The sequence below is a fragment of the Henckelia pumila genome, chromosome 4 (genome assembly GCF_033568475.1).
Source record: "Henckelia pumila isolate YLH828 chromosome 4, ASM3356847v2, whole genome shotgun sequence".
In the NCBI taxonomy this organism is placed as follows: domain Eukaryota; kingdom Viridiplantae; phylum Streptophyta; class Magnoliopsida; order Lamiales; family Gesneriaceae; genus Henckelia; species Henckelia pumila.
In genome coordinates, this window is record NC_133123.1 from 26,425,673 (window position 1) to 26,434,646 (window position 8,974).

Consider the following 8,974-nt stretch of genomic DNA (forward strand, 5'->3'; position numbering starts at 1 on the left):
CCATTACAAGCGTTACGTGCTCGTACACTCCGTTTTTTGAACGAACACAAAAAATAAAACTAAATTGTAAAATTAAAAATAAAAAATATAACGTTTTCCTAAACAAATAGTTACAAAAACGTAATAGATACCAAATTTATAAAGTGCGTGACATTTTCGTAAATAAAAAAAATATCAAATGACAAAAAGTGAGTGTTATTTGGATAAATAATAAAACATCTAATTACTAAAAAATAAAAATCCATGTAAAATGACTAATTTGACTAATAATTTTGGTTTTTATTGAAAATTAAGTTAAGATATAATATTGGTAATTTCAAATTAAATTTCAACAATTAATTAAAAGTTAATAAATTAGACGGTCTCTATTTTAATAATATAGTAAGATTATATAAATTATAATTATATTTCCGTATATTTTGACATTAAAATTGTATCTTTGTTTTTTGGTCCACGTAAATAAAGGTAAGTCAAACCAAATCAAGGGACAGAATAATTAGATGTAAATGATCACGAGAGGTAATTGGCTGGAGATGCCTTTTTCTATTTTCGTTTCTTTAATGATTGAAGGTTAATATTTCGGGATAACATTACTATTATTTTTTCACCACAAAAGTTGGATTAATACATATCCATGGTTAGATTCAGCCAACTTATACAAAAAATGTTAAGAGTGAATTTGGGTCAATTACTTTAATATATTATTTAAGAAAAGATTATAAAATGAGTAATAAATTTATTGTCTTCTATGTACATTTCAAGTTAACAACATATATTGATATTAATAAGTTGTTTGATTGAGCTTATAAGCTCTTTAAATTTAACGCAAACCAACCTATATACAAACTTTTGCAATAGATTCACACATAAGTATTTGTTATTTGTTTGAACATTCAGCCCAACACACACATGTCGCGCACGAGCACACACACACACAAAGTCTAGGGTTGCATAGATCCATCCCTGAGCATGAAGAAACATTTAAGTATCAAATTTGGCTCATTTTAGTTCTATTCGAAAATTGAAATTTTTTAATAAATTGACTCGAATTCGGTTTGCATTGAGACAATAGTTCGAGCTCAACTCAAAATATTCAAAAATGTTTGCGAATTACTAAAAAATAAATGTTCAAAATAAATTTATTTAAAATATAATTATATTATTTTAATAAATTATTAAAGTCCACGGACCACTTAGAAACTATTGAAAAAAAAAATGATATTAAAAATATTAAAGTTGGGCTCAAATATAATATTTTAAAATATGAATGGTATAATTTTCAAGCTTTTGGGAAAATGAATGAGGGTGGTGGAAATATTAGGGAGGCTTAAACCCCAGCTCGCCATAGCCAATACTGAATAAACCTTTGCCGATTGGCGTCAACCCACAGATTGCGGGAGCAATCGAGGGAACGAATCATGCTTAAAGGTGGAAAATCTCCAGTCTTAACTCTTGCAGAGAAATGCAAGGTGGGCGATATCCTCAAATTTATCAGCTAATCCCGTTATTCTTACTTATGGATGGATGCTACTGTTGTTTTGCTTGCAGAATATATTGGCTTCCAATTGGCAAGGTAGTCTTAACTCCATCAAAGCTGATGCCAAGGGAAGGTATGTGCATCATTATTGTTAATTTGGTTTGTCAGGTTGTTTTCTACATTGGGTGCTAGTGCTTGTGTTTTTTGTTCTTCGATTGTCATCTATCTTACAGTGCTGTATTTAATCAGCAAGGAGGAGATTTACACTTCGAAAGTGAAATACTTTGTGAAGAAGGGGAAACCCTTTTTATGGATACCCGAGAAGGACTTGCATAATGTGGTACAAATCATTTTGAGTATTTCTTCTTAGGTTTAATGGTTATGTATTTCCTTAAGCCTGCGTTGAGTTGCATTTTTTACTTTCTGCAATAGAGGTATTCTGGCATTTTGTAAATTTTACATGTTTGGAATTATGTAATTTTTCATTTCTTGATTCGAATTATGACCGTTCTATGGGGAGGGTTGTGTCTCTTCATATGTTCTTCTCATGAAGAGCTTACTTAAGAAAGCACAGAATTATTTGGTTCCATTGGGAATACACAGTGATGATATCGCAGTTGATGGGATGATTTCGTTCATTCGGTTTCTATCATAAATAAGAATTGACTCTATTTTGATTCTAAATTTGAGCTTGCAAGTCCAATTCAAGATAGCTGCTGAAAAACTTAATGAACTTTCATCTTAAAATTCTTTCTGATCCGTCTTTATGAAAGACTTAACATCCTCTGTGCATGTCATGAGCTAATCCAGTTTTTTAACAGTTTAGAAAGTAGCTTAAAACGGAATTCTATTGGGAAAACACCATCTAGTTGTGCACCTATGAAATTTAAAGAGGGTATTGCTGTGGTTTGAGCACGTGGAAGTGACACCTATTCCGGGATGCAAGCGTAGTTAGTCGAGGATTTCCATAAGGTATCAGAGAGAGGCAAGTGTCTGATCTTATATTAGGCCATAAGGGCTTGAGTAAAAGGAAATTGCTTTCAGATTGGAGAAGAGTTGATTGAAAAGCAAATTCTATTCTTTGTAATGTCTTTCCTAGTGTTGTTAAAGGATAACCTCGGATGCACCAATTGCAAGTCAGTGCGCCTGCCGCCTGGAGAGATGTCCCAGGCACATTTACATAAAAGTTGTGTGGTAGCTGAGATACAAGACGAGGCAGGCACTCCTTGTCGGCTTGTCCTATTATTTTTGTTTTTCTCCACACAAAAATTACAGATTTGACAAGCATATGGTTTGAAGGAGTCCGTTGCCTACCCTAAATTACTACCCTCAATCAAAACCCACCTCTGTAATTAGGGGTTAGCATTCGGTTAATTTGGTCAAAAACCGAACCGAATTAACCGAAACCGAATTAACCGAATTGTGTTTTGGCTAACCGAACCGAACCGAATTTATGCTAAAAAAATTAAAATAACAAAAATTAAGTAAAATATTAAATATCAACACATTAAAAATATATTATAAATTATATATAAGGCCTAATAAAAAAAATTCAAAATTTAATTATTTATAATTCGGTTAACCGAATTAACCGAATTTTTTTTAAAGAAAACCGAAAACCGAACCGAATTAACCGATTTAACCAAAAATTTTTAACACAAAAACCGAATTTCCGAATTAACCGAACCGAATTTCCGAATTGATTCGGTTCAGTCGGTTAATTCGGTTTAACCGAAATTTTGCTCACCCCTATCTGTAATGGTAGTAAACTCCTACGAGTTTATTTTACATTTTAGGTTCATCTTTACACTATTATTTCATGATTTTTTTCCATATATTTTAATCTCTTTAATCACTCAAATTTATTATTATTATTATTATTATTATTATTTTATCATTTTACTATATTTTTTGCAAATTATTTTGGCTTTATTGGCTGAAATTTGATTTTAGAGGCAAATGTTAATCATTAACATGTGAAAAGCATATATCTCTTAAAACATTGATTTGGTTGCTTGAATAGTAATCTGCAATATATGATTTGTAAATTATGTGATTTTTGAATCAATCGATCGTGTTTGAATTTGATTTAGAACTATTTAGTACATTTATTTTCCCCCTTATTGTATCTCAGTGTAAGATGCATCTGCCTCGCCTTGCCCTTATGCCTTGGGCTTGAAGACTCCTTTGCCCCTTTGTGCACCTTGCGCTTTAATAACTACGATTAAGTGTCAAGCTATGACCTTCAAAACTTACTGACCGGAATTCGCAAGTTGCAAAATTTATATCTTTTGTACTGGTGGACTAATACTTAGGTACCGTGCTGTTCACAAATGACTTGAAACTTTACCTTGAAGGTTGTGATATGCAAGATTGATAACTTTGAAGTATGTGTTGATGTTGATTGGAGTCTTCCTGCCTAGAGAATATTTAACAATCGTGGAGAAGTTTCATCAAAGCCTGCTTTCATAGTTTTCTTAATTATGTGGCAATATCCAAAAAATGAGTTCCTAAATGTATTGCACATAATCTTAAAAAAAGGAGTCAGACACCGTGATTACATGAAGAGAGAAGGAAGAATATTATGTTTGTTTATGCTTGTTAATAAGTTTTTTCTCGATCTAAATGGAACAGTGAAGGAAGTTTCTCATAATGTGGTTTAAATCTGTATAATTCGTGAACTCATTCTTCTGTGTTTCAGTCATATCTATTATCATCATACGGATGAATACAGATGTAAATGTGCCTGTTATCATACTGAATCATATTTTGCACGCATTCTTTGAATTAGTATTTTATCCTCAGTGCTCAAAAGAGTGGTTTTATGGACTTAACCAATCATTAGGACAACAGAAGAAACAATTTAAGCAATTCCTCTTGGAAATCGGAAAAGAACAAAGGTTGCAAACATTTATAAAAGGTGTTTCAAATCTTTCAAAATCCAAGATATTGATTGTGAAGTCACAATTTTTGCTGCATTGGCTGCATACAGTTCAGGGCGTAATTTTGGTTATCTTGTCATCTTGACAAAAGACATGAGATTCATAAAGAGAAGACAGTAGGACCATAATGCATGTTTTAATCTTCAAGAACAGCTTGTGTGTTTATCAACATCTTGCTATGAATGGTTGAGTTTAGCCTGTTAATCTAGTGTTAAGTTCTCCTTGCTTAAAAAATCATTCTTTTTCAGAATGTTCTTATTGATGAACGCAGCTCTTTTGCCGTGTCCAGTCCATTCCCTGGTCCACTTGCAAATCTACTGAAGTCAATAAAAAAGGTGTGAGCTTAGTTTATCACTTTTGGACTATGGGTGTTATTTTACTTTTAGCATGGATTCTTTTGATTCTTCTCCTTAATTGTGTTGTGGCATTTATTCCCGGAAAATTAGCTTTATGATGGGAAGAAAGAATTAATATGTTCTTGCAGTTTTTGTATGTGTGAAGTAATCCTATACCCTTTTGCAGTTGTGAAGATTATAAGGAGGTTTGTATTTCATACTAACTCAAGAATATTTATGGCTTTTGGTTATGCAGCTACCAGCTCGGGTTGCTTTGATGGGTGATACTGTACGTCTTAATGAGGAAAAGGTAAATAAAATATAAGAAATTCTAGCATATATATGACACTTCTGTCAGATACGATCTTTCAATAATTTTTTTCTCGATATACATTCGTGAATATGGTTACCTCTGCTGGTGCACATGATGCAAATGCTTACCCAAAATTCATTGATCCATAGTTTGACCAATTTGTCAAGAGACTAGAGAAATGCCTGTTCTTCTTTTCTTCTTCTTGACAGGCCAAGTTGGTTACTGAGAGCCTCAGAGAAACCCTATTAGCAGACCAAAAGGCTGTTAAAGACTCGAGCTATTCAGTTTCTGGAATACTGAGTTCATCCTGTGTTGGTCCTGTGCCTCGAAGTACAAACCTCCTGGAATTACTTGAAGGCAATGAACAATATTCTGTGTACAAGTTCGATATGAGGTTAAGAATCTGTCAAAACATTATTTTTCAAATATTTTTAAAATTGCATCGGCCAAATCAAGTCATGCTTAGAGATAATTCTCAAGTCATATTTTATCAGTTTAATTTCGACAAAACCCCACAGCTTATATTTTGAAATACCCTTCCAAAATAAACTAGACCCCCTTCATGTTATCCTATCCATGTCTCACATGCCAATGCGAGAACTACTTGGCTCAGTTGGGCAGTACCTAAGGTCCTAATCCTTCTTGTGTAACAACTTATTTCTGGCTACTGATGGAAATTGATGACCTGCCCCTGCTCATACACCAACTGTTTGTATGGTTTTTGCAAGCAAGGGGTGTAAATATTGGGTTATCTTGGACATGTGACTTTTTCGTAACTTACCAAATGGTGGTATGTATTCATGTCTTTAAACCAAGAGGTGTAATTAAATTTACCAAATTTCACATAGCTGGGCATGTCTTTAATGATCAACTTGAGAGGAAAATCATAAGCCTCACATTTCAGAATGATCTAGTTACCACAACAAGTTACAGTTTTCATTGTGTTATGGTTTCTGAATGATGTCTTTGCATGTCTTCATAACCTGGTTGTACGTCAACTACCTTTTACAGAATAAACTGATGCATTATTAGAAAACGATAAATGAAAAGCACAGGGTTGCTTCAAACCAATTATTTCAGTAATTATAGGGAGATGGAGAGCTTCTGAAATATAAATTGGTTGGTGAATTATATTTACGTTATGCAGCTCGTGCACATATATTGATTGCAACAGAGGAGTTCATGAAGTAAATGTTGAGGATATTGAGAAGTCTAAAGCCGATTCTTTGTGTAAGACCTATTTCTCTAACAGAAGCTCATTATGCCCATGTTTCTCCATGATATTTTTTTGTCACTCTTCCTTGCTTGGATGTATTGAATCTGAAATCGGTGTTCTTTAGCTCGCTTTTCAATGAGCTTGATTGATGGAATTAATCAGAGTGAAGTCAGGCGTCGAGCTCTTGTGCTTTTCTGCGTTAATTACCTGAACATCAATGCAAAGGTAAGACATGAATTTCGTTATGTTGATAAATTGGATGAGCACGTCATGCGTGACAATTGACATGATCATTCACAGAGCATTGAGATCCACTAATTTCTTGTGTTTATTGTTTGCCTCTCTTTTGCAACCATTCATCCATTCTTTTTGGCAGAGTTTAACTAACTATTGATTTATTCAAAGGATGCCTTGCTGCTTTTCATGGATAGAAAGGGATTTGATGTACTGGCTAAAGTTCCGGGTTGTGTGAAGGTTGATGGATCACACGAGTACCAGTGGAAGGAGTTGCGATTCGCGTTGAAAGAAGAGGCACGCGATGGGGAAACATTCTGTAATCAGCTGCTTCAAATGGAAGAGGACGCCCTCCACAAAATCTCACATCTCAGTGGCTTATGAGGATTAAAGGTATATCTGTTTACGTGCCCATGTAGGATTATGTTTGGTCCATTTGTGAAGGATAATTTTTTCCCTTCTTAACATTTACCTGAGAAAATCTCTAAAGTTTATCGGGTTTCTACGTTTATCTTATAGCGTTGAATGTCATGATATTATCCTTACATATTTTCATAAATCCTTCAAATAATATCAATTTTTCTAAATTAAAATATAAAATAGTTTTATTTTTTTAATATTGGTTTATTCTAAAATTATTTTTGTATATGTATAATTATTTACATTACCCTCATAATAATATATCGTTTTTGGTAATTTTGACAATAAAAACATCTTATAATACTAAACATATAAACATGTTTAAGTTGTTTAATATGTTTATTCAAACACTTTAATAACTAATTCTTAAAATAAGTCATGACAGTTTATAAGTTTTTTTTAAATAAGTTTAGTCAAGCATCCTTTTATTTTATAGGTGAGAACAAATAATTTTACCACCCATTAAAAATTGAATTAATAAAAATCTTGGTAGACTCTTATACAAACCGAATGGAGCTAAATATAGAGAAAATTTTAGAGCTTGAGTTTAGTTGAATTGGTTTAGATTAGAGCTCGTGTTTGGCTCGAAAGATTGGAATACGTTCATGAGTTATTCAAACTATTGTTAAAAAACGAATACTCAATAAGTTGAGATAAAATTTTTAATCTAGTGATCAGATGCATGTATTGCATGTTTGTATAGTCCATATTTAACGAAAAATAAAAACTAAATGGTGAAATAAAAAAAATACAAAATTGACGTTTCCGTATATAAATTTCTACCAAAGAAAAAAAAAATTAATGTGACATTTATATAATTAAATAGCTATCAATCAAAAGACAAAAAGTAGGGATATACCAATGGCAACACACCAAAATTTCCTAAATACTTTAATATAACATTAAATTAAATTAATTATGATAAATTTGATATTGGAATGACGGATCATGACACAAATGCTATATTTTGATAGTAAAAAAATGAAAATTGAAATTGGATTTGAAATTCATGGATTTAGAATCACATTTTGGTGATTGGCGTGAAAAAATTAAAATGTGATTTAGAAATTGGATTTGTGATAAAGATAATATTATTAAATATAAAAATATTATATACAATTATTTCTAAATATCTTGCATCAATAATATTTTTGTAAACATTCATGTATTGTTTTTCATAATATAAAAGAAAACATATTTTTAAAAATAACAAAAAAAAAAAAACCATCGTTATAAATAGTATTTTTAAGAATGGAAAAAAAATTATTATGTAATTTTGATCAAAATTTAATAAAGTAAACTTTATATTAAAAATAATAGTATTTTAATAAATGATAAAAGATTATTATGAATTTTGATCAAAAAAGTTATTAAATTAAATTTTATATTAAAAATAACGGGGATTTTTATTATTTCTAGAAAATTTTAAGTATAAAATATTTTTATTTGATGTTTAGATAAATTTATCAAAATATTGTATCGCTGCGTGAATTATAAAAATAATTTTAGGAATATCATATTTTATTAAGTTTTTAAAAATAATATAAAATTTATGATTTGTGTGTATAAAATTAATATTTAAAAATGATTTTTTTGTTGTCTATACTTGAAATCCCATGAAATCTCTTCAATTTGACAAGAAATTAATTTAGTTAAACAAAATCCCCTCAAATTCCATGAAATACCAACCTCGTTTTAAAATCGTGTGTTTCCAAACCTTTCTAATTCCAAAATCTCTACAAATCCCTTTTTTTTTTTCTTGCATTCCAAACACACCGCAAAATGTTTCAAGTTTAATAATATAATATAAATATATAATTATATTATAATATTAAATTAATAAATACTATCTCACGAACGGCCCAAGTTCAACTTTAAAAATTTCAAACGTGATCGAGTTTGACATGAATTTGATAGTCTCAAATTCAAATTTATATTTTATACGGTTATTTTAGCTGATTTGAAATTTCACGAGTCAACTTAATTCATTTATATCTCTAGATCTTTTGGACAAAGCATATGACAAAATCCATGTTT

General features: G+C 31.0%; 1 protein-coding gene across 1 annotated transcript; it reads left to right on the forward strand.

Moving 5' to 3' along the window:
• The first annotated feature begins 1,286 nt into the window (after positions 1–1,286).
• LOC140865630 (uncharacterized) lies at positions 1,287–7,048 on the forward strand. Its single transcript, XM_073270318.1, has 9 exons — positions 1,287–1,469; positions 1,549–1,610; positions 1,727–1,817; positions 4,668–4,754; positions 5,011–5,064; positions 5,277–5,461; positions 6,215–6,297; positions 6,408–6,508; positions 6,689–7,048. Exons 1-9 carry the CDS (start codon positions 1,419–1,421, stop codon positions 6,899–6,901), a joined length of 927 nt encoding a protein of 308 aa, XP_073126419.1. The 5' UTR covers positions 1,287–1,418; the 3' UTR covers positions 6,902–7,048.
• The last annotated feature ends 1,926 nt before the right edge of the window (positions 7,049–8,974 follow it).